The sequence below is a fragment of the Dipodomys ordii genome, unplaced genomic scaffold (assembly GCF_000151885.1).
Source record: "Dipodomys ordii isolate 6190 unplaced genomic scaffold, Dord_2.0 Scaffold18, whole genome shotgun sequence".
Classification (NCBI taxonomy): domain Eukaryota; kingdom Metazoa; phylum Chordata; class Mammalia; order Rodentia; family Heteromyidae; genus Dipodomys; species Dipodomys ordii.
Window position 1 is genome coordinate 8,306,213 of NW_012267234.1, and position 23,642 is coordinate 8,329,854.

The 23,642-nt window shown below is 48.7% G+C and overlaps 1 protein-coding gene across 1 annotated transcript in view; it reads left to right on the forward strand.

Moving 5' to 3' along the window:
• The first annotated feature begins 3,496 nt into the window (after positions 1-3,496).
• Positions 3,497-23,642, forward strand: part of Cdh3 (cadherin 3, type 1, P-cadherin (placental)) — a 41,591-nt gene continuing 21,445 nt past the window's right edge. Inside the window, exons 1-2 of the mRNA XM_013012669.1 lie at positions 3,497-3,572; positions 3,784-3,904. Coding sequence (XP_012868123.1) covers positions 3,522-3,572; positions 3,784-3,904 — 172 coding nt within the window. The 5' untranslated portion in view covers positions 3,497-3,521. The remainder of the gene's footprint in view (positions 3,573-3,783; positions 3,905-23,642) is intronic.

Sequence of the window (23,642 nt, forward strand, 5' to 3'; positions counted from 1 at the left end):
TGACAGTGGTGACCGGCTCTGTACAGTGCTCTCCACATTCCCCAAATCTCTGACTCATTTCCTACTTGCTCTTCTACTCCAGTCCCATTAACATTTTTTTTTCTGTTCCTTGTAATCTACAGCCTCCAGGCATTCTGGTTCTCTTCACATCCTAGTTGTAGCTTGTTCTATTACTTCCTTGGGATCTTTGGTGCAATGTCCACTGTCTTCTTTATGAGGCCTGTGGGATTTTGTGTTTGCTCTCTGCTGGGAATGGTGGGTGTAGCTCAGTGGTAGAGCTCTAGGTTCAGTTCCCAGCATCGAGATAAGAAGAGAGGAAGAAAAGGTTTGAGAATGAGAAAAGAGGAGGCGGAAGTGGGGGAGGAGAGGAGAAAGGGAGGTTGGACTAATTCTGTGACAGTTACCTATACAGAATGACTCCTAGAGACCCTGCCACCTGGGATTTGTTTTCTCCCCGGAGCTCTTTGGAGGTCTGATGGATGCAGCTTGCACCGTGGACCCAGGGTGGGAAGGCAGATTGCTGGCTATTTTTCCCTCAATCTCCCTGCTCTGTGCTGAGCACTGCTGCACTGGGGAGGGGACCCACACTCCCCCCACCCTTCAGCATCCTGTGTCCCCACCCTTGGACGTCCAGCAACACCTCAAAGGAGCAACACCTTTCTGCCATTGCTGGGGTTTGGTGCCTTCACACCCCTTTATCTGCTTTCCAACCCTACTTTTTAAAAAATTTTTATTTTAAACAGTCCTAGGACTTGAACTCAGGGCCTGGCACTGTTCCTGAGCTTCTTTTGCTCAAGGCTAGCACTCTATCACTTGAGTCACAGCACCACTTGCGGCTTTTTTCCTTTTGTTTCTGTGGTACTGAGGAATTGAACCCAGGGCTTTTCATGCATGCTAGGCAAGCTCTCTACCACTAAGCCACATTCCCAGGCCCTCCAACTCTACCTTCTGTCCATCCACCTGCACTTCCGGTTCTATCTTTGGTCTACCCAGCACTGTCATGATCACACCAATTACCCATTTTTTTTTCCTCTGGGCTGGAAAATCAAAGGGTGCCAGGACTTACTTTCTTTTTTTGGGGGGGGTCCAGTCGTGGGGCCTGAACTCTGGGCCTGGGCGCTGTCCCTCAGCTCTTCAGCTTAAGGCTAGACCACTTGAGCCACAGTGCCACTTCCAGCTTTTTTTTGCTTATGTGGTGCTGAGGAATCGAACCCAGGGCCTCTGGCATGCAAGGCAAGCGCTCTACCACTGAGCTACCTTCCCAGCCCGGGTGCCAGGACTTTCTTGTGTCGGGTTTGCCACTCAATCTCCTCCAGTGCTTGGCAGGTAGCAGGCAGTCGGGAACTGTAACTCAAATCCATGGAGTGAAATGAGTGACTGAACCGCAGCCGAGGGGCAGCTCGGGACAGGACAGCGAGGCGGTGCAGCGGCGGGCAGAGGCGCTGACTGTCAATTCCCGGCCTGGTCTCTCGGCCCCCTGCCCGGAATGCTGAGTGCCCGGGAAGATGGCGGAAATGAGCGCCCGGCACAGCTCTCCAGCCGGGTGTTTACTTAATTAGGGTCTGCATCCCGAGGCTCGTTTGTGTTTAATGGCTTTGTCTGGCTCCGGGAGGGCGTGAGGGGGGGGCGGGTCGCCTCCACGTTCCGCCTGGGCGTGCGCCATTGCGCCCCCCCCCAGGGTATGGACAGAGCCCCCCTCCACCTCCGCAGGACCCGCAGGCGACCCACCGGTGGTCCTGATCGCGCAGCGCTCCCCGGACACCAGCTGCCAATTGCTCGCTTTACCCTCCGCTGTGAAATTGAAGGCTTCTCATTTTCTCAGTGGAGGAAGGAGGGGTGGCTCAGGCTGGAGAGAACCCGCCGGCCAAATGAGCCAGATCCTAGAGCGGCAACACCAAGCCACATCGGACCGTGCTCTAGATGTCAGGTACTGAGTTTAGTGCTTTTCGTGTGTGAGTTCATTTTGCTCCAAATTCTTGAAAGAGCAGTGGCCTCATAGCTCCATTAACAGATGGAGAATGGTCCCCAGATTGGGCCCCGGGCGGTGATAGATAACTCAGAGCCCAAGATTGTCCCCACCCATGCCCCCTAGCACAGCACGTTAGTTGTGAGAACAGGTAGGCAAAGGCACAAACCCCCTATATCTGAGCTGGGAAGAAAGAGGGGGAAGAACAAAGCGGCAGTATCCTGGGATTCTCCAGGGAGCTCAGGTACAAGAAATGTGGCCCTGGGCTGGAAATCTCAGCTCGATGGGGAGAAGGTGGAGTGACTGAGTCTTAGGGCAGTTTCTCTGTTCTGGGCCCACGTGTGCCGCCAAGAAGAAAAGCCCTTCACGTTTAACGCAGTGGGAGGAGGAAGGAGCCCCAGGATCTGGGGTTTACCTCGCAGGAAGGGTGTAGGGGAACTGTCGATGAAGAATGTAACTTTTTAATGTAGATTATATAAGGTATTCTACGTGAATAAAAGCTGCGTTTAAGTTGGTCTTGTTTGCATTTTACATAACGATGATACGTTATCTCTGGTACTAGGGCTTGAACTCTTGGCCTGGCACTATGAGGTTTTCTTTTTGCTCAAAGCTAGAGCACTCTAACCCTTGAGCTGTAGCTCCACTTGTTTTGTTTTTTGTTTTCTGGTTAATTGAAGAGTCTCACCGATTTTTTCTGCGGGGAGGGTGCGGGGGGACTGGTTTCAAACCGTGATCCGCCGATCTCAGCTTCTTGACAAGCTAGGGTTCCAGGTGTGAGTCCCAATAGCCACCAATGCCTGGCGAGGAAGCGTTATATATTGGGGGAGTTGGGGTGGGGGAGAGAGGAATTTGCTAGAAACTACAGGGCTAACGGCGACTCAGCATCCCCCTACCTCGCGCCCAGCCCCGGCCTTCTCTGCTGGCCTGGCACTGGGTCCGCTGCCAGGCGGACTCGAGGATTCTCCCGCAAGGTCCAATGCGCCCCCCCTCCCCCGAGACATCCCCCCTCCCGCCGGTTTTAAACCCTAGTCCTGGGGCGGGAGCGCGTGGACGGTGGGCAGACCCCGGAGTAGCGGGTGTTGGGGGGAGACACACCCCCCGATTCCAGCCTGGCTCAAAGGGAATCTCTGCTTTCGGTCCGACTCAGATCTGTCTCTCTCCCCCCCCCCCCCGCTGTCACCGCAAAGCAAAGAAATCTTTGTCTCCCGCTGAGGAATGGAGTGATTTTTTTCTCTCTCTCCTTTGAATCCCCAACCTTCGAGACCCTCCGAGTTCCAGCTGGGAACAACTCCAGCGCTGCCCCAGCGCCCGCGAACGCCCACCGGGGAAGGCGGATGGGGGCTCACCGAGGGCCCCAGGCGCGCCCGTCGCGGCCCCACCTGCCAGGGGGCGGGGCCTCGTGACGCTGGGCCAATCAGCGCCCACCTGCGCTCACCTGGCCCCCCCCTCCCCTCCCGCGGGCGAGCGGCGCGGCTCGGAGCAGAGCGCCGCGGAGTTGGGTGGTCGTCGCCGCGCTCTCACCTCGCTCTCCCTCGCGCGCGCGCTCCCCGCAACCATGGGGCTCCTCCGAGAGCGCCTCGGGCCCCTCCTCCTCCTCCTCCTCCAGGTACCCCGGTGCCTGGCCCGCGCCCTAGCGGGGACCGCTCCCTGGAGGGCGGGCGGGGTCCGCACGCCGCCGGGGCGTCGAGGGCCCGCGCGGGGCCGGGCTCCAGGCGGGTCTGGGTAGTCCCCAGAGTTCCGGTGTGTGTGGGGGGGTCTCCCCGAGATGGGGCACAGCGCTGACCCGGACTCCCCCCTCTTTATTTTTAACCCTCAAGGCACAGGTTTGCTGGCCTCGGTGCGCAGCCTCCGAGCCGTGCCCGCGGAGCACCGGGGAGGCTGAAGTGACCTTGGAGGCGGCCAGCACCGAACTGGAGCCGGGCCGGGCGCTGGGGCCAGGTAAGACCCTGCCAGAGACAGCCTGCGTGGAACCGCCGCGCACGGGACCGCACGCGGCCCGCGCCAGGGGTGTCCGGGCCGGGACAGGGCACTTTCGGAGTCTCAGATCCCGGGGAGGTGCAGAAGGCGTGTAAGGGGGGGGGAAGGGGGGGCTGAGGGTGTGTGTGTGTGCGTGCGTGCGCGTGCATGCGTGGCTGTCGGACCCGGCTGGGCAGAGAGACGCCCCCCTAACATCCAGTCCCTCTTTGCCCCCGCAGCCGACGCTTGCTTTGACCCCTCGGTGCCGAGTAGCCGAGCCCCTCACCCAGCCCCGACGTACAAAGCCCTCCCTGGCTGGCCCCAGCCGAGGAATGCGCGATCCGCATTCCTTCCCCAGCCCCCGCGCAGGTGTGGGGATGAGCCTTGCCCCGCGCAGCCCCCTTCGCCCCTCTCGGGCCCCCTTTGTGAACCGTGCTTTGTGTCTCCGACAGACAGACCCGGTCTGTTTCTCTTCTCTTTGCTCCCCTCCCCCGCCCCCTTCTTCCCGGGCAGCTAGCTGGAATGCACTCTTAACCCTGCCCTTCCCGGAGGGTCTGCTCCCCCTGCCGCACGCCTGCCTGCCTCCTCCCTACAAAGGACCTGGCACACCTGGGCTGAGGCCATCACGTATGGGGGGGTACGGCTGCTCCCCAAAGTCTTGGGACTGGGATGGTAGATCAATTGGGGAGGGGGGGTGAGTGTAGGAGAACCAGAAGGCCTTGGGCAATAGAGAAGGGGGAGGAGAGATCAAAGCACATTTTTGATCTGCCAGTTACTAATTTTCCTCACTCAAGTTCAAGAACTTGAGAGTGGGGGGTCACTTTGGTGTGGGGAACCAGTGTGTCATGAGACTTGAGAAGTTGCCGCTGGCCGGTGAGGGTGCTCTTTACCTCTAAGCGGAGAGAACAATTGGGGGTTTCAACACAGAATCAAATCCAAGCGATAAAACAGGGGTGTAACTTGGGGGGGGGGACGTCCACTGCAGAACTCCCCCTGTGGAGAGGAGCTATAGTTTAACCCGCTTTCAAAACGTTCAGAATGGTGGCCACTTAGCATTTTTTCTAATGTTTCTATCAACATAATCCTTATCCACCTCTCAGCACAAATGCCCACAGCTTGAACGTGGGGGTGTCCGTTCCTAGGGATAGAAAGGCCCTTCTTTGTTTCTCTAAGGAGGATTGAGGGCCTGGAGTCTGTGGAAACCTTTAAAAAAAAAAAAAATCTTCCCCCAAATAGCTCAGCAGATTGACAAAACAATTAACACCCAGGCTGGGCCAAGCTGCCTAAACCCTTGGCTGCAGGGAGCTGAGCTGAGGCGTAAGAGGCCATGCACCATAAACTTTCAATTCTTGCACATGGCTTTATTACTGGCTGGCTAACAAACTGCAACTGAGCCAACCTGTAAAAATGTGAACTTGGGCAGGGCCCCAAATCCAATTCCGGCTCCCTGAGGAAGCTTTATTGCTAACCAGACCTCCGCCAAATCTCCCCCCCACCAACCCCCCCCACATTGTCCAAGTATTCTACTAGCCTCTGAGAGCCCTCTATGGTTTTTGAGCGTTGTCATGTCAGCACTTTATCTTTCTTACTGAAGCGGGAACTATCAGATTCACAGCCACTTCTCTAGGCTCCAGGTTGTTGGGGAAAGCCGTGATGAGGTTTTCGATTTCATGGTTGAGTTGGTGGAGCGCTTCCTGGTGACGTCAGGCATTGTAAACCTTTTGAGGAAACTCAACTTTCTCAGGTGTCTGGGTTTAGGGTTGTGAAAATGGTGGAATCAGGCCAGAAACATAGCTGGTTCATGAAACAGTGGGCGAGTCCGCAGGCTTACCTTGACTCTCTCCACAAAGGTGACTGGTTCTTAAGGCAGGCTGACTGAAACAGGGTGCCCCCTTTATTTTAAGGGAGAACAAATTAATTGAGACTCCCCAAGCTGGATGTGGTGGTACCTGTCTGTAATCCTAGCAATTTAGAAGTTGAGGATCTTTTAAACCCAAGGATTCAGGGTGACCTGGGCAACATAGAAAGACTTCTCTCTTAAAAAAATGAACAAGCTGGGCACTGGAATCCTAGCTACTCAAGAAGCTGAGATCTGAGGATCAAGGTTTGAAGCCAGCCTGAATTGCAAAGTCCATGAAACTATTTCTTTACAATTAACCACCAAAAATGCCAAAAGTAGAGCAGTAGCTCAGGTGGTAGAGTGTTAGCCTTGAGCAAAATAAAGCTAAAGGACAGTGTTTAGGTCTTGAGTTAAAGCCCCAAGTTCAACCCACACAAAACAAATTTGTAGCTCAGCGATAGAGTAAGGTCTTGGATTTGATCCCAGCAATGTAAAAATAAATTAAAATTGTAAAGAAAGAAAGTCCACAACAAAAATGTTTGTCTTCAAGAACAGATTTCCATCTCCCTCTCCCCATTCCTAGTTACCCAAACAAAGGCTTCCCACTTTGGATCCAGCCAGGTGGAAAGGGTTACCTTTCAGGCACGTACAGAATCTTAAATGTGGCCAGGCAGGCAAGTTTCCATATTGCTAAGGAACAGTTGCCCCTGGGTTATGAATATTATGGGTGTCTATGAAGTTGAGCTAAAAAAAATGCTTTAATTAATGCCTTGTTTGTATGTGCATCTTTCCCATCAAAGGCCTTCTACAACTCTGAGCTTGCTTTATCGTAACCTTCCTTTGAAGCAGGCAAGGTAAATATTAAATACTTTGAGCTTTTAATCTCAGAGTTGGTACTTGAGAAATTCTATACCCTAACCCTATCAGAGGTTTAAAAGATGGAGAGAGATATCAGAGGTTTGAAAGATGGAGAGACGGAGGCACAGCTTAATGGCTTGTTTGCTCACCTTGGACAGCTTGGGAACTCAAAAGAAGGGCTTCCAGACATAACTTTTACCTCTTGGTCTGTGCCTGGAGCCCAGCACTTAATAAGATGTCTATAGGTCTTTGCAAGAATCATAACAACCTTCCAAGTTGAGCCCATTTTGCAGAAGAAACCTAAGAGGTGTGGTTTTTCCAGCCATTGCTGTTATGCCCAGCTGAGATCTGAATGGTAGTTGCTGAGTTCTCTGACTGAGATCTGAGAAACTCAGTTCAAAGCTAGTCTGGCCACACAAATTTGAGAGGGACTCATCTCCAATTAACCAGCAAAAAGCCAGAAGTGGAAGTGTGGTTCCAGTGGAAGAGTGACGGCCTTGAGTGAAAAAGCTAAGCAAGAATGTGAGGCCCTGAGTTCAAGTCTCAGCACTGGTACATGCTCTCTCCCTGTTCCACCACCCCCTTGCCGAGATAGAATGATGATTCCCTGAATAACAATACTTATGTGAGCTCTTAAGTTTTTGTTGTTGTTGTAAAATTTCCCAGAAGCATTTATCTTTTCTTTCTTTCTCTCTTACTTTCTCTCTTTCTTTCTTTCTTTCTTTCTTTCTTTCTTTCTTTCTTTCTTTCTGTCAGTTGTGGGACTTGAACTCTGGGCCTGGACGCTGTCCTTCAGCTCAAGGCTAGCACTCTACCACTTGAGTCACATGGCCACTTCCTTTTCTGAGTGGTTTATTGGAGATTAGAGTCTCGGGGACTTTCCTGCCCAGGCTGACTTTGAACGGTGATCCTGAGATCTCAGCCTCCTGAGTAGCTAGGATTACAGGCGTGAGCCACCAGCGCCCAGCTTCACTTGGATGCAGTATAAGAGTCCTAGTATGAGCATTTGGCTATATGGAGAGTGAGAGTCAAATGACGAAGGAAATGGAGCAGCATGTTTCCCTGACCCTGTGCATGTCACAGTCCTTCAGATTGGGTCTAGAAGCAAAGACAGAGGAAAGGTGGGAGGAAGAAACTTGTTTGGTCTTGGTGCAGTAACTGGACATGTGGAACGTCCATTGATTTCCTGGCCAGCACTGTTGCGTCCCTGCTTCATGAAGGCCTAGCACATCCACCTTAGCCTCTGGGTTAGATTGAAAGCTCATCCCCCCCCAAAACTTCAAAGTTCATTAGTAAACCCCAACTAAGCTTGAGTTAAGGTTAAGATGATTATGTTTATTTCATCTTTAGGCTAAAAATTGCCTTTTAGTGTGGAGCCTATGCTGTAACTCTACCCTTTATTTATGTTTCATTCTCTCAGTAAACCTGTATTTAGCTTCCGTAGGTGCCAGGGTCTGCGGTAGAACTGCTGTGACCACAGTGCATAAACAAAGTTCTTACCCTTGAGTGGCTTCCAGTCTAACCTTGGATACTTTGTATGCTAATGGCTGCCTTGCTAAGCTGCCAGAGCTAACTTCCCCTGGGCTGGAGAATGGAGTCCCTGGGGCCAGCAGCCTGAAGGCCAGACTTAAATCCTGGTTGGCTGCCTCCATGGTCCCGGGGGATTTCATGGTGCCCATACATGTGAATGTTGGGGAACTGAGCCAGAAGGGCAGCAGAGTAGGGCTGGTTTTCAAGACTCTGTCACCAGGGATCGTGTCTGGGGAGCAGGTCTCAAGCCTCCCATCTTCCCTCCCACCTTCTCACCAGGCTCTGTGTTCCTAGGATACCCAGGCAGGTGTCCTTACCTCCCAGCCAGAAGGAAGGTCTTGCCTATGATGAGCAGGGCCAGAAACCAAAGCTCTGCCAAGTGTCTAGAGGCTGGTGGAAGAGAAGGAAGCGAAGGGCCTCCCCTGCCTGTATCAGTTGAGGCTCCTTTCCTGGGTTGAACAAACTCTGCAGAGACTTACTGTTAGGAAAGCGTATTACATTAAAGTGCTCAAACCTCTGGTCCTTGCTACTTAGAGATCTGAGAATCAAAGCCTGGAGTCAGCTGTGGCAGGAAAGTCCCTGAGATTATTATTTTCAGTTAACCAGCAAAAAACTGCAAGCAGAGGTGTGGCTCAAGTGGTTGAACAAAAAAAGCCAGGTGACAGCTCAAGGCCCTGAGTTCAAGCCCCAGGACTGGAAAAACAAGAACATGTCCAAGTGCTAAACTGGATGACCTACCAATTTCAAATGCCCATAAACCTACACAGATCCAGAAAGTTGATTAACAACCCCTTGAACTCCCTGTAAGAGTGGCATGCTATGTCCTGTTGGGGCTGGCTTCTTCCATGGCATATTGGACGTCATTGTAGTTGATTCTCATATTCTATCCATCATGGACTGATACAGTTGCACCAGTGGTGGGCCATTGAGGGCAGCTTCAGTATTGGGGATGAACCCAGAGCTCTGTGGCTACCAGGCAGGTGCTCTTGTCATTGCACTACAGCTCCTCTGTGAACATTTGTATACACGTCTGTAGCTGAACCTACTACTCCTCTATGTTAGGGATCTACCAGGAACACAGTTTCTGTGTTTGTTATGGGTTTCCAGAACCATCTCAGCATTCTGGTACTGTAGTGGGTAGTTGGCTTTTCTGGGCCCTGCAGTAGCTGAGTCTCTTGGATTTGCTACCCCAGCTATCTCCTTACCAGCCCCCGACCTTATGCTCAGACATTGTAGGTCTTTGTTAGACTCTTGGTCCTTTGTTTGGGGAGAGAATATCTTACTATTGTTTGGTTTGTTGTTGTTGTTGTTGTTTTGGGAGGGGTGCCTGTCATGGGGCTTGAACTGGGGGCCTGGGTCTGTGAGCGCAAGGCTAGAGCTTTACCATTTAAGCCACAGCTCAACAAGTTTTCAAGCAGTTAATTGGAGATAAGAGTGACTTTGACTTTCCAGCCCTGGCTGGCTTGGAATGATGATCCTAAGATCTCAGCCTTCTGAGTAGCTAGGATTACAGGTGTGAACCACCAGCTTGGGCTTTATCTTGCCATCTTTTGTTCTGAAGCTAATGGTTTGGGTGTTGTTGTTTGTTTGTTTGTCTAAAGTAGGAAGGAAATCTGGGAAGGGCTTTGACTTTCTTTGAGGGTGGACCACATTTTCCCTGGGTGGAGATTTTTTTTATCCTAGCCTGTGTGGAAGGAGACTCAGTCTTCTGATTTTGGCAATGGGATGGATGGTCAGGTCCAACTCTTTGTTCATAGTAGGAAGCAGTGATGTACAAAAAACCCAAAAGCCAAGGTGAGCTGGTCATTCAGCCAGCAGCCACTTGGTGCTAGATATTGAGAGGTAAGCAAGGCCCATGGCTCCTTAGCTTTGAGCTCCTACTTTAGAGGAGAATACAGGTTAGCCAACAGACAGTTTTAATAGTGACTCCTCCATTCACCAACTGTCCCTTGACCACCTACTAAGTGGGCCAGTCCTACTGTGTGCAGGGGATATGGTAGTGAACAAAGATGGGAGGAAACCCAAGCCTCAAAGGCCACTTCAGTGCTAGTGAAAAAGACATAAAATAAGCTGAGTGAGTGTGTGTGTGTGTTTGAGACAGAGACAGAGAGAGAGAGAAAAGTAAAAAAAAGAAAATGGGAGTGGGGGGAGATTGAGTGGTGATGAGAAGAAATGATTTAGGGAGTTGCTCACATGTTTCTGGAATGGCCTGTAGGAAGTGGCCAGGCTACACACTGGGGAAGAGTTAGGAGATTGGAGCAGGATGGGCTGCAGGGAAAGTTCTGGCATTAAAAACAGCAGAGTGGGTTCCATTAACGTAAATATGCATACATGTAATACGGCTGGAGTGTAAAGCAGGGACAGCCAAGTGAGCAGCGGCTTGGAGTTGTCAAGCAGAGGCCGAGGCCGCTGGGAAAGCTGGGAAAGGTGGAAGGATTCCTAACATCTTGGAACCAGAAAGTGGGGCTTCTGCCTCCTGTCTTTCATTTAGTCATAGGGATGGATGGCCAACCTGAGCTGTGGGGCTGACAAGCAAGGAGTTTAAAGATGTCCACCCACTATGTATATATGGACAGGCCAAAATGAACTCTTTTGTACTGCTCATGCAACTAATTGATATTAATAAAATGTTAACAACGACAACCAGAATGCCATTTATTGAGTGCTTGCTGCACTTTCAGTCATACTCTGAGCTTTTTAATAAGCTCCTTTCATCCTCCTAAAAGCCTCACTGGGCAGGTGGAATTGGCCCCATTTATCTGGTTTGGAAACTCAGGGTTTAATATGTTGTGTTACTTCTCCATAGTCATTCAGTAAATTTATGGAGCCTTGAACCCAGCTCTACATCCTGAGTGTGAAGTACCAAGCCAGTGGGTATCAGAGTGTGAGAGGAAGACTGGAAAGAGTTAACGTCTGACCCAAGTGCTTTGAGTTTCTGCTCCCTCTCCAGGCCTCTGGTAATCACCAGTAGCCAGCACAGAGGTGGGGGGCAGAGCACGTCTGGTCAAGAGCTCTGGCCTCCCTCTTGGAGGAACCCTCCCTCTTGCATAGAAAGGGAGAGTTCAGATTCTAGGCCTGGTAGCACCCACATCACCATTCTTGGCCCAGAATCTATTCATCTTTTGCCTCTCCACCTCTGATTCCCAGTGGAAAAATGTGATCGAATCTCCCCTCTGCCAAATTCTGCATGCAAAACCCCACAGCTAAAGATCCCTCAGGCTGCAGCTGTCCTGGTCCCACTGAGCTTTAAGGTGCTGGGGTCTTGCTGCCTAAAATGCAGCTTTCTCTCTCCCTTGACCCACTGACATCTGAGCTGGGGTCCCCCATCCAGGAGGTGGGGGTGGGGATGGCTGGGCTGCTTCCCCCTCAGTGGCCCTAGGGATCATATGGAGGAAAGATCTGTTTTCTCCCAGGACTCTGGAGATTGAGGCTGAGGAGTTGTAATCCCAAGGCCTTCCTTCTCTTCCCCCTCAGTCTCAGGATCTCCACTTTGGGTCATTTAAGACTGTCGGCTGGGGGAAGGTGGCTCACTCCTACAATCCTCCTCAGAGGGCTATGATCTGAGAATCAGTGTTAGAGGCCAGCACAGGCAAGAAAGTCCAGGAGTCTTTCTTCAGTTAACCACCAAAAATCTATGGAGCTGTGGCTCAAGTGGTAAAGTGTCCACCTTAAGCGAAAAAGTTAATGGATAGCACTTACGCTCTGAGTTCAAACCCCAGTACTTGCACACATACACATACAGATGCACAGACACATACACAGATGGGCAAAGAAGCCAGACATGGTGATGCATGAGGAGACTGAGACAAGAAAATTACAAGTTCAGGACCAACTTGTGCTACATAGTGAAGCTAGAGGTGGCAGTCAGTGGTGGAGTCCATGCTTGGCATGTACCATGCCCTTTGTTCACACTCCAACAAAACACACACACACCACAAAGATGAATGTTATCTGTTACCAAGAAACCTTGGAAACCTGTGTTGTACACTTGAGCAAGTAGGAGGCTTATTTTTGCTTAGTTCTGACCTGGTCTCCTCATTTTTTATTTTAGAAAGTCTTCCATCCTGTGGAAAAAGTACATACAGTGGTACAAGTACATCTTTTAAAAATTCCTTGTGCTGAGCGCCAGTGGCTCACGCCTGTAATCCTAGCTGCTCAGGAGGCTGAGATCTGAGGATCACAGTTCAAAGCTAGCCCAGCCAGGAAAGTCCATGAGACTCTACTACAATAAACCACGAAAATTGGAAGTGGTGCTGTGGCTCAAGTGGTAGAGTGCTGGCCTTGAGCTGAAGAACTCAGGGACAGCGCCCAGGCCCAGAGTTCAAGCCCCACAACCGAACAGAAAAAGAAAAAATTCCTTGTACATTTGTTTGTGACAGTCTCCCTATGTAGCCCAGACTAGAGATCCTCCTGCCCCAGCCTCCCACATGCTGAAATTATAGGTGTGTGCTACTATCACTCCTGGCTTACCTTTTTTTTTTTTAAGTTGACCACATCACCTCCCTGGAGTCATTTAATAGAGAAGCAAGAATTACTGATCAGGCAATAGTTTTCATCAGATCTATTCAAAACCTTATCAGATTCTTGTCAAACCCAGCAACCGGGCAGGCCTATGGTGTGTGTCTGGCCACTGGAAAGGGAAAAGGAAAGAGGCCAGGCTTGGTAACTCACTCCAAACTGTGTGGCCTAAGGCAAGTGACACCAAGTCCCAGCCTAAGGCCCCGGGAGCTTTGAGGTGGGCTCTGTTTGGACAATATGAGGCCTGGCAGAAGGCTCTGTACCCCTGGGCTGAGCGTGGGTGTCAGGCTTCAGGCTGGCTCTCTATTGAGCTTCCTTTGCATGACTAGCCCTGACTTGTAGCTGCAGGCAAGGGGGGAGATAGGAACCTGTGGGCTCCCCCGTGCAAGCCGGAACAGGTAGCCAGCCCCACACCTCCTTCTCTTTGTACAGTCTTTCAGCGAGGATTCCCAACAACCGACCAAGACCTGCTGTTCTCCTGACTCGAATGGTCTGTCTGCTCACTTCCAGAACTCCTGCCTTTCCCCACCGTGGATTTAACACTATTCCTACTGCTTTATTACTGCTGTTGGCCTTTGAGTCTATAGATTGCAAGTTTGGCTGATATTCAGAATTGCCTGGGGAGCAATTTTTTTTATCACTCCACCTCCATATGTGCTACCTTACATTGTTTATGTAGGACTGGTTGGGATTTAAAAAATAACCCGTGAATAGCCGGCACCTGGCGCCTGGCTGCTCACGCCTGTAATCCTAGCTACTCCGGAGGCTGAGATCTGAGGATCTCGGTTCAAAGCCAGCCCAGGCAGGAAAGCCCCTGAGACTCTTATCTCCAATAAACCACTCAAAACTGGAAGTGAAGCAGTGGCTCAAGTGGTACAGTGCTAGCCTTGAGCTAAAGAGGTGAGGGACTGCGTTCAGGCCCAGAGTTCAAGCCCCATGACTGGCAAAAAATGAAAACAAAAAACATGAATAGATAAACTTTTGATTGTTTTTATTTTTTGGCTAGTCTGGGAGCTTGAGCTTAGAGCTTAGGGCACTGTTCCTGAGCTTCTTTTGTTCAAGGCTAGCACTCTATCACTTGAGCCACAGCTCCACTTCTGACTTTTTCTGTGCATGTGGTACTGAGGAATCGAACTCAGGGCTTCATGCATGCTAGGCAAGCACTTTACCACTAAACTACCCTCCCAGTACAACTTTATTTCTTTGGCAGACAAATATGTAGCACTTCATTATGTGACAGGTATAGTTCTTAGTACTTTTTATGTATTGGCTTATTTCATTTTCAAACATCCCTTGAAGAAGATATGATCTGGGTGTCAGTAGCTCATGCTTCTAATACTACTCAGGAGGCTGAGATCTGAGATTGGAGTTCAAAACCAGATCAGGCAGGAAAGTTCATAAGACTCCTACCTACAATTAACTACCAAAAAAGCAGAAATGGTGCTATGGTTTAAAGAGGTAAAGCACTAGCTTTGAGCACAAAAGTTTAGGGACAGTGCCCTGAGTTCAAGCCCAAGGACCTACCTCTCCTACCTCCCAAAATAACAACAAAAACACTATGATGACGCTCATTTTACAGGTGTGGAAACTGAAGTCACAGAGGTTAAACTAACTTGCTGTAGGACACACAGCGAATTAACTAGTGGGTTTGGATTAAAATCTCTGCAGCCTGGTCTGAAACCACTGAACACTACTACTTATCTATCCTAGGAGCTTTCAAGCAGGCTCAGTGTTTAAAGCAAGTCCTTGCAGACTTTTCCATACAAAAACTTCAGGGTACCTACGGGAATTTTAAGAATTGGTCTGTGTCATGCATACAAATACCATTCTACAGTTTGCTTTTTAAACTTAGAGTCACAGGCACCATTCCAGACTGTGAAGTTCGCATGCATCTGAGCCATGATTTATGTAGCCAGTCTTCTATTTTTATCTTTTACAGATGTGGTAGGGAGGAGTCACTGTAAAAATTGTAAAATGTTTGGATTTTTTTTTAGAAAGCTATTAGGAACCACCTTATTAGGGAAGATTGTCCTGCATAGATGATGGAGTGAATTGGTTGTCTTAACCCCAGATAAATTGAGCTTTTATCGTTAACGGTACCCTCAAGACATGTGCTATAAGTTTAAGATAAAGTAACTAGACCACTTAAAAATTACTGGTTTTCACAGTAACAGGGCTCTTTTTAAGCTCCAATTATATGACTTCAAAAGCATTTGAAATCACCCAAATTCCAAAACTATTTAAAAGTCCCATGATATTGAAGTAAACTACTAACTCATACACTAACGCTGCTTTCCCTTGCGTGCTGGGAGCCGCATGGCCTTCTTAGTGTGTTTCATTCTCCAGTTCAAAGTCTAGTTAGCAGGCATTTTGCTGAAGGACAGTTGATTTCCATTCTTAAACATTCATTTCTGGTCTTATTGTTCCCTTAAGGAGGTCTGAGGAGTTTTTAACTTGATCCCAAATACCACTGTGACGCAAGTCTCAGACAGGGCTGTGGCACTTGAAAAGCTCACATCATTCTAAGGCCCATGCGTGATTCAAGCCTTATGTTTCTCTACAAACACGTGAAGTATATGGGGATGGGGATAGGAGCTGGCCAGATGCTCCAGCTTTGCAATTCTGTGGCTTTCTATAATATTCTACATGTGAATACTTACAGATTAATGTTATTTTACATTTACATTAATATATTGCATACCATGTAATTATAATATAAAAGTTTTAATATGTATGTATTAATATTTGTGATACCACTTCAATTTCAGTAGCTGAGGTTTTGTTTTGTTTTGTTTTTCCAGTTGTGGAGCTTGAACTCTAGGTCTGGACGCTGTCCTTGAGCTCTTCAGCTCAAAGCTAGTGCTCTACCATTTGAGCCACAGAGCCACTTCTCATTTTCTGGTGGTTAATTGGAGATAAGAGTCTCAAGGACTTTCCTGCCCAGGCTGGCTTTGAACCACAATTCTAAAATCTCAGCCTCCTGCTGGGCGCTGGTGGCTCACCCCTGTAATCCTAGCTACTTAGGAGGGTGAGATCTGAGGATCAAGGTTCAAAGCCAGCCTGGGCAGAAAAGACCGTGAGACTCCTGTCTCCAATAAACCACTAGAAAACCGGAAGTGGCGCTGTAGCTCAAGTGGTAGAGCGCTCGCCTTGAGCTGAAGAGCTGAGGGACAGCGCCCAGGCTCAGAGTTCAAGCCCCACACTGACAAAAAAAAAGATCTCAGCCTCCTGAGTAACTAGGATTATAGACGTGAGTGACGGGCGTCTGGCAGTAGTTGACATTTTTATGAAATATGTCTGTGCTGTAATGTATATGATGCCTGCCTGAGCCCCTAGGCCTGGGTAGACTCTGCTCCTGCCATGGCGATAGAACCTTGGGCAGATTGCTTCACTTTTACCCACCGTGTCTTAGTCTTGCATTGGAAAACAGTGGGAACAAAGGGAACAATTTGGCTGAGTTAAGTTGGTGGCTAAAATGGCATGTAATAGGCAGATAGAAGTTGGGTGTTAGTGGTATAGTAAGTGATAACTTTGTTACATTTGGACTAAGTTGGAATATATTTTGCATGTACATGTATGTTCACATGTGCCAGTATTGGGACTTGATCTCAGGCTCTCTCCCACTCTTCCTTCACTTTTTCACTCAAGGCTGGTGCTTCTCTACTACTTTAGCCACAGCTCCACTTCCAGCTTTATTGCTGGGTAATCGGAGACTTTTGCGTCTGGGCTGGTCTCAAACTCATCCTCAGATCTCAGCCTCCTGAGTAGCTAGGATTACAGGCAGGACTCACTGGCACTCAGCTGGAATACATTTCTTTTAGATTGAATTCCTAGAAGGGAAATTGTTGTGTCAAAGGATGTTGGTGGTTTGACAGTTTGGGATGCCTCCTTCTTGCCAGGCCAGGCAATGTTCGACATGATATTGTGATAAGCAAATTCTAATTTTTATTTTATTTTATTTTTGTTGGTCATGGGGCTTGAACTCTTGGCCATGGCGCTGTCCCTCAGCTCTTCAGCTCAAGGTTAGTGCTCAACATTTTTATGCATTTTATACAGACTGGCAAGAGAGGCAGCAGATAATCATTTGTGAACTTATCATTAACTATAGTAAATTCTGCATGGATTCAACTTCATACTTACTTCACCATTCTGGATGACCTTGACTTGTCCTTTAATGTTGTTAAGTCTTTAACATTTTTAAGTCATGGTCCCTAGGTTTTTTTTTTCTTTTTTTGGTGTGTGGGGGGGGTTGCCAGTACTGGGGCTTAAACTCAGGGTTTGGGCACTGTCCCTGAGCTTCTAGCACTCTATCACTTGAACCACAGCTCCACTTCCAGCTCTGTTTATGTGGTACTGAGGAACTGAACCCAGGGCTTCATGCATGCTAGTCTAGCACTCTACTACTAAGCCACATTCCCAGCACAGGTCCCTAGTTCTTAATACTTCATCTTGCTTTTTAAAGCAGAACACATCTCCTTTGGTGCTAGCAAAGCACATAGGTATATGCATGTGCTCCCATTTTATTTAGAAACTGGCAGTTAATAAGGGCTGACACGTATTGATAAAGTGCTTACTGTTCAGCAGCTTAAATATCCTACGATGTGGCTTGAACTGCAGGTTAAATGTGCAGCATATTTACTCACCATGTCTTATTGCCACTGCAGCTGGCCCTTAGTTGATCAGCAGGATTTCTGTTCTGGTATGGTCCTTGAGGAGGGAATGTGGTAAACAAGACAGCATACTTCATGCTGAACTTTCTTGTATATGTGCTGGTCCTGGGGCTTGTGCTCAGGGCCTGGGTAATGTTCCTGAACTTTTTTTTTTTTTTCCACTTCTGGCTTTTTGGTGATTAAGTCTCCCAAACTTTCCTGCCAAAAATCCAGGCTGGCTTCTAACTGTGATCCTCAGGTCTCAGTCTCCTGAGTAGCTAAAATTATAGGCATAAGCCACTATGGGTTGGCTCAAGGCTGAACTTTGAATTAGTGATGTTCCAATCCCCCTTGGAGCCTAGCCTGATTCAATCAAATATCTGCGCTTACTGTGGAAAAGCTGGAAGATAAGCAAAGGAGAAAAGGTGTCCTGGCTCAAGTGAGGGCCCAGGTCCAAGCTGGTCCTCCAGCGCTGTTGCTCTTCTACTTGACTGGGTTTGCAGAAGGGCTTTGTCACCCTCAGGTGACAAAGGCTACATACAAGTCCCACTCTTGAAAACAGCATGTCCTCTGCCGTCTAGCCCCGCTCCTCCGGGGTCTTTGTGAAGCCCCTGGCACCGGGGCATCTCCTAGAGATGCTTCTATTCCCCATTGGTCTCCTTGCTTGTAGCCACCATCTTTTTGTTGTCACTATGTAACCCAGGCTGGCCTCAAACTCTTGATATTCCTGCCTCGGCCTAACAAGTCTTGGGGGATGCACCAGCACAGCCAAGCTCTCTTGGGCTCCTCTTGCCTAGAAGATGCCTGGGGAGACCCAGGCAGTGCCAGGGCTCAGCCCCATCTCATGATTTGTGCAAGTATAAAACCGTTAATATTTTATGTTATAATTGTCAGGCTATTATAAAGGGCTGCTTTGTGACCTGTTTTCCTTACCTTCTGCAGAGCCCTTTCTCCTAGGTAGGCTTGCTTTTATGACATTTAAGGCCATAAATGAGCCATTTGAATGACTGTAGCACAACATAATTAAGTGTTATGTTGAAAGGTTGAGACTTTTTCCCCTTGTATTTAAGCAACAGCCGTGAAGGTCCTTGAAGGAATGGGATGATTTCTGGCACAAAGCCCTGGTCAGAGGGCTTATTTAAGGTTTCTTAATTGCCAGAAAAGTGCCAGTTTACATTCTCTTCCACCCCAACAATATATAGCAGCACCGGGTTCCCAAATAATCCACAGCTCTTAGCTTTTTAATCAGGCAGTATTTCTTAGTAAGTGAAATGTTTTGTAGGTGGTGCTCTGTGGCTTGAGCCATACTGCCCGCCCGCCCCCACCACCACCACTGGCTCTGTTTTCTATATATAATTTTACTTAGGAAAATTCCAGAATCTCTCTCTCTTTTTTTTTTTTTTTTGCTGGTTGTAGGGCCTGAACTCTGGGCTGGGTGCTGTCCCTTGAGCTCTTCAGCTCAAGGCTAGCGCTCTACCACTTGAGCCACAGCTCCACTTCTGGCTTTTTCTGCTTATGTGGTGCTGAGGAATTGAACCCAAGGCAAGCACTCTACCACTGAACCATCTTCCCAGCCCCAGAATCTCCTTTTGAGTCAATTATACATACATTCTCCACATCTTCTTATCCCTGCCCCTTATCAGAGGTAGCAATAGCTACAAGTAAGAAAGAATTTGCTTTAGGAATTAGATATGTCCCATAAACCAAGCTAGAATAAGAGATCTGGTAAGCAGTATCTCTTCTCACACTGCTGGCTGCCTTTTGGGCCCACCATGTTCAAGATGATATAGCTATTAAAGTCAGAATACCCAAGGGCTTGGGGAGTAGCTCAATTAAGCACAGGGCTCTAAGTTCAGAAGGAACACACACACACACACACACACAAGTTCAGAAGGAACACACACACACACACGCACACACACACGCACACGGAAATGCCCACAGAACAGCATGGAAATCGGTAAGGACTGATCCCTTAAAGGACATTGTGTTCCAGGGAGATGGATTCTCTTGTTTTGCCGAAACATCCAATGTGGTTAGACACTAGGTAGGATTACAGAGCACCTTCCTATTTCAGCCAAGAAGACAAATTCACATCTTATTTTAAAAGCTTTCTCTTTTCATCAGCTCTAGTGCCCGAGAGACTGAACCCTTCTTGCCCAAGTTTTATAGTGGCGCCAGTTGAGGATCTGAGGCCAAGCTTGGCAGGATGGTTTTTGAAGAGGAACTTTGGACCCAGGCCAGAAACTCCTGCTTCCATGGGATGTCTTTTATCTAGTGCAGATGAACAGAACAGAACTCTTAGAGGGTTTTCCTTTTTTTTTTTTTTTTGCCAGTCCTGTTGCTTGAGCTCAGGGCCTGAGCCCTCTTTGCTTCCTTTACTCAAGGCTAGCACTCTACCACTTGAGCCACAGGGAAGAGCTCTATCCTTGAGTGAAAACACTCAGGGACACTGTTTAGGCCCTGAGTTCAAGCCCCATGGCCAACCAAAAAAAAAAAAACGAAACGGGGTGACTGGCTCATTATGTTTCTAGGAATCGTACACGTAGGCTCAGTGCTGAACACAATCCCTATGCAGTGACAAAGTAGATACCTCCTTTTTTTTTTTTTAACCAGTCCTGGGACTTGAACTCAGGACATGGGCACTGTCACTGTGCTTCTTTTGCTCAAGGCTCTAGCACTCTACCACTTGAGCCACAGCATCACTTCAGCCTTTTTTGTTTATGTGGTACTGAGGAATCGAACTCAGGGCTTCATGCATGCTAGGCAAGTACTCTACCACTAAGCCACATTCCCAGCCTTGTACCTCGTTTAAAAAAAAAATCATTGTTTTTATAAAGGTGGTGTATAGAAGGGTTATAGTTACACAAGTCAGGCAAAGAGTATATTTTCGCTTTGGACAGTGTTGTCCTTTACCTTATTTCCTCTTTTCCCCCACCCACAAGTTGTATAGTTCATTTTATAGTTCATGGTATCTAGTAAGTATCTCTGCTGCATTTGTTCACCTTTTGTCCTTCCACTTCTGTGCTCCCTGACCTTCCCAAAGACAGATACATGAACAAACAAGACAAAGAAACAAAAACAACAAAGAGAATGTGTGAGAATGTCCCAGTGTATTTTAGATCTAACTTCTGCATATGAGAGAAAACATGGCGCCATTTGTCTCTCTGAGCTTGACTTACCTCACTTGATTAGTTCTAGGTACATCCATTAACTTGCAAATGACATCATATTATTCTTATTAATGGCTGTGTAAAATTCCATTGTGTATAGAAATGTCATTTTTTTTGATCCACTCATCTTTAGTAGGGCATCTAGGCTGTTTCCATACCTAGGCTGTTGTGAATAGTGCAGCAGTGAACATGGCTGTGCAAGTGTCTTCACAGTATACTGGCTTATGATATTCTAAGTAGATGCCTAGGAGTGGCATGGCCGGGTTCTAGGGAAGATCTATGTTTAGTTATTTTTTTGTTTTTGTTTTGTTTTTGGGAGTCGGGCTTGAACTCTGGGACTGAGTGCTTGTCCCTCAGCTCTTCAGCTCAAGGTGAGCTACAGCGCCACTTCTGGTTTTCTGGTGGTTTATTGTAGATATGAGTTTCACAGACTTTCCTGCCTGGGCTGGCTTTGAACAGGGATCCTCAGCTCTCAGCCTCCTGAGTAGCTAGGCTTATCGGTATGAGCCACCAGTGCCTGGCTCCTATGTTTAGTTTTTTGAGCACAGTAGGTACCTCTTGATCAGTTCCTGGAGTTTGTGTTTTCCAGATCCTTGTGAGGGAAACTGGCTAAAGCAGGCAGATGACTCCGTCTGAGGTCCCAGGTGGGTGTGGGATCAAGAGCTGTGTTTAGGCCTTTGTTTTCCAGCCTTAAAGTCTGAACTGTGTTCATCAACTCACCTCAAAAAGAGTTTGCCACAAGCCCGTTCATGCCCCCGTGACTTGGCAGAGATGTGTGGTCTGGGGGAAAACAGGCTCCAGTCGGAACAGGGGCCCACTCACTTCATGCTCAGGGCAGCTCGAAGGTGAGGCAGGATGAGAATGACTGATGATGCTGGTTTTGAAACAGTGACGTAAGTGAAGCCAGCCATGCCAGGAAGTGTCCAGGAGGAAGCTGTAACCAATTGCCCCAGGGCTTCACCACCAAGTAGCTGGGTGGTGACTCACAGTTGGCAGAAAGGATTACTCATGGTCCTCCAAGTGCCCAGGCAGGTTTCCCTAGCAAGGATAGGGTCCCTCAACCCCCCCCCCAACACCTGCACACCACTGAACCCTCCTACCAAACTGCCCTCTCCAGATGCAGCCTAAGCTAAACCAGCTCCAACCTATGGTCTCTGATCCTGTGCCTTTCCCTTCCTGCCTTCATCCACCAAGACAAAGCACAGCTGTGGCTAACTCCCTCCCGAGTTGGGAGGGAGTTATGGTTTATGTCTGGTGGAGAGATAGCAAGACTTAGAGACAGAAACATGTTAAATGTGTGCACGGGCTAATGGTACTTTCGTTGGCAGCTTACTGTGAGCCAGGCCCCAGGCCTGTGTTAAACACTAATTGAACTTCTTCTTCCCAATAATTTTATAAGGTGGATCTTATTCTTTCCATTTTCCAGCTGGGGAAACGGAGCGTCCACAAGCTCTCACGATTTGCCCACACAATCTGTGTCTGTATGTAAGGAACATTGTATGGATTTGAACACAAATCTTCTGGATTCCATACCCCACATCCTGCAACACTTTAATTGCCCTCAGGCTGCCCTCCTAGTTTTGGGGGGCCTCCTGTGCATTTTCTTTTCTTTTTCTTTTTTTTTTGGGGTCCGGTCGTGGGGCCTGAATTCTGGGCCTGGGCACTGTCCTTCAGCTCTTCAGCTCAAGGTAAGCGCTCTACCACTTGAGCCATAGCGCCACTTCTGGCTTTTTTCATTTTTGCTTATGTGGTGTTGAGGAATCGAACCCAGGGCCTCATGCATGCAAGGCAAGCGCTCTACCACTGAGCCACCTTCCCAGCCCCCTCCTGTGCATTTTCTGTAATTGCTTCCCTAGGGCAGTTCAGCCCTAGGGGTAGCCTCTTGTTTCCTGAGTTGTCAGGCTGAGAGCAGAAAGATGCATACTGCGGATTGTTTTTGAGGATTTGGGCAGGGTAACAGCTAGCTGCGTGTTTGGGTTAGCTGGGTATGTCTGGGTGTCTCTTGTCATGCACGTTGGGGTTTGAAGCTTGCTCCTGCCTGCCTGAATTCTGGCCTTGCCAAATATGGGTTGGAGCTGAGGGGGCCAGGCGCCCTGGGGTACCTGGAATGTGCAGCCCGCACAGCCCAGGACTGCTGGCTCCTTGATTGTTGGCACTGTCCCCTCTAAGAATAGATGCCCAGCCTAGATACTGTGCTACTAATGTTTGAAGCCCCAGTAGTGGAAATAAGCCAGCAGCTAGGGTAGTGGGGTGCACTGCTATACACGCCTAAGGGTCAGAATTCATAGATAACAGGAAGAGGATTTCTGGGATACTGGTACCCTGGGGAGCAGCAGCTCTTCCAGTTTGGGCCCTAAGCTTCCTAGTAATGAGGAGTCCTTAGCCCCCTGCTGGGTAGCCTGCTAGGAGAGGATTGGGGAGCTCTCAGAGAGCATTGAAGGACATCACTGTCTGTCCCCCCCAGTGCTGGCCACAGCACCTCCCCTAGGAAGAGGCTTAAGAAGGGAAAGAAGCTTTCAATTCTCCTTCCTCCCCCACCCCCAATCAGTTGTGGGGGCCTGAACTCTGGGCCTGGGCGCTGCCCCTCAGCTCTTCAGCTCAAGGCTAGCACTCTCCCATTTGAGCCACCGTGCCACTTTGGGCTTTTTCTGTTTATGTGGTGCTGAGGAATGGAACCCAGGGCCTCATGCATGCGAGGCAAGCACTCTACCACTGAGCTACCTTCGCAGCCCTCGATTTTTTAATATCTGTTTGAATAACTATTATAGTTTTTTTTTAAATCAGTGTTTGAATAACTATTATAGTCACAAGGGTCAGAATCCATATCGGTCAGGCTGATGGTAAAAATGTCACTCCTGGCTGGGCAGCAGTTTGTTCATACCTGTAATCCCAGCTACTCAGGAAGCTGAGATCTGAAGATCTTATCTTTTAGCCAGAAGTGGAGCTGTGGCTCAAGCGGTAGAGGCCTTGAGCAAAAAAGCTCAGGAATAGCATATATACCCTGAGTTCAAATCCCAGAACCCACCACCACCCCACGCAAACAGAAATTAGCCATGTATGTGGTTAGCAAGATGGTCATGGCCAAGTGCTTAAGGCAATGGACCTGCAAACAAGTTGCAATTATTGGGAGGGATCGTTTCTTCCAGTCTTTT